Source organism: Trachymyrmex cornetzi, unplaced genomic scaffold, assembly GCF_001594075.2.
Source record: "Trachymyrmex cornetzi isolate Tcor2-1 unplaced genomic scaffold, Tcor1.1 scaffold572, whole genome shotgun sequence".
Taxonomy (NCBI): Eukaryota; Metazoa; Arthropoda; class Insecta; order Hymenoptera; family Formicidae; genus Trachymyrmex; species Trachymyrmex cornetzi.
Window position 1 is genome coordinate 72,883 of NW_017299885.1, and position 1,941 is coordinate 74,823.

General features: G+C 30.6%; 1 protein-coding gene across 1 annotated transcript in view; it reads right to left on the reverse strand.

The window, feature by feature from the left end:
- LOC108766200 (2-hydroxyacylsphingosine 1-beta-galactosyltransferase) overlaps positions 1-1,941 on the reverse strand; it is a 91,460-nt gene that overhangs the window by 15,429 nt on the left and 74,090 nt on the right. Inside the window, exon 5 of the mRNA XM_018515358.1 lies at positions 208-427. Within this exon, the coding sequence (XP_018370860.1) occupies positions 208-427 (220 nt within the window). The remainder of the gene's footprint in view (positions 1-207; positions 428-1,941) is intronic.

Below are 1,941 nucleotides of genomic sequence, written 5' to 3' on the forward strand. Positions count from 1 at the left end.
TCTATCTATCTATCTATCTATCTTTTCTTGCATGATCTATCCTTTTTATAATTTTATCGATTCCCTATCTTCAAGCACGAAGAAATTTCAATATAGAATGCTTCTCATCAAACCGTTTTGTAAATGCATATCTCGCGACAGTTGATCCGCTTCTTTCGAAAAGAATGAGGTTAAAGGGTCGGTTAGTTTAGCCTTGGGCAACCTTACCTAGTACTGCTTGTTGTGGCACCCACTTTACAAATTTAATGTTGGTCGCATGAATAGCCATGTTACTATTATGTTTCCATAGAACTCTTTGCTTAAGCGAGCCTAGGGCGTTGCACAATGCTGTCAAAGGTCCAGCAGGTAGTTGGTCAGTTTGCAGATTTGAGCCCAGAGAGAAATAAATGGCACCATCTTGAGCATTGTCCAGAAATTCGTGAATATCCTGAAATATTGATAAAAATTGTTTTTAATGAGATCTGAGAAGTGTGATAAGTATATAAGACATATAGTCATAAATATTTTGATTCAAATTTTATCTTTAGTGACAAGCGGCATGCAATATATGTATAAAGAGATTTAAAAATATTTTACAATATTGCATACGGTACTGCTCAAAAGTTTCAGTAAATAGCAAAATTTGAATTAATACAATAAACAAAAAAATTGTTTTCTCAGTTTATATTATTTATTAACTGAAATCAATGTTTTTTGTAAATTTAAAAAATCTAATATTTCAATTTTTAGAATTTGTACTACATAAACTAACACGTTAATTAGGCTAAACATAGATTAAATATGCTAATTAATTTGATCTCTAGCACATTCAATTGTTTTTATGATTGCTTCTTCCACTCTTTCGTACACTACCAGTACTGCAGAATAGAAAAAAATACATAGCATTAGAAATGGATAAAAACTCACAAACTTTCTGGTATCTTTGAAGATAATACCTGTCACAGTTTAAAAAGCGTTATCATAAAATACATAACCTGCTCACAATTTTCAACACTCATTAAATATTTGCTCACCGTGTTCCAAGTTCTAAATTTCATTATTTTTCCTTTGTTTCTTTGCATAGAAATTTAATTAAAATATAGTTAACACTTTTATAGTTCAAATATAAAAAGAATGAACATTTAATAGATAAATGCATTCGGCAAACAATTATATTCTTTTTTTGCAAAAAGCAATATTTATTAAAATTTTTTAGCGGTACTGTGCTCACTTGTATAGAAATAATAGTGTGTGTACTTTTAACGTGTATAATCAGTTTTCTATTAAAATATAAGTGCAACTACGCAGTTCAGTTGGATTGATGACTATGAATAATAACTATAAAAGGTAACAAAATCTAACTTGTAAAGCACAACTTTTTACTAATATATTACGTGCTTCTTTACAATTGAAATAATTGAATGCCATTTTGTCATATAAGCATTATCGTTTTTTAAGAGAGGATCCCGTTTTGCCTACAAATCGATTGCCTACAACATCGTTTGCCTACATCACTTGCCGACAGTTCGTTTGCACATAAAGATTATTGTGTACAGCTTAATTCCCTACATGCACTTTTGCGCATAAGTAAAAATTTCAGAAACAAAGTCACATTTACCTACATGTATTATTGCCTACATGTGTTATTGCCTACATGTATTATTACCTACATGTATTATTGTCTACATGTATTATTGCCTACAAGCACTTTGCGCACAAATAATAATTTTAGGAACGAAGTCACATTTGTCTACATATATTATCCATATAGCACCGAAAAAAAATGTTCAGAGATATCTCAAAAATATTTCAACTGAAGAGTGAAATATTTCATAAAAATTACGAAATATGTTTGCAACATTTCTGAGACAGCTTTAGAATCAGGAGACGCGGTAGTGGCTCCGGCCATGTTCAAAAATCAAAAATAAGAGATAAGAGACACTACAAGTCTCTTATCCTGTA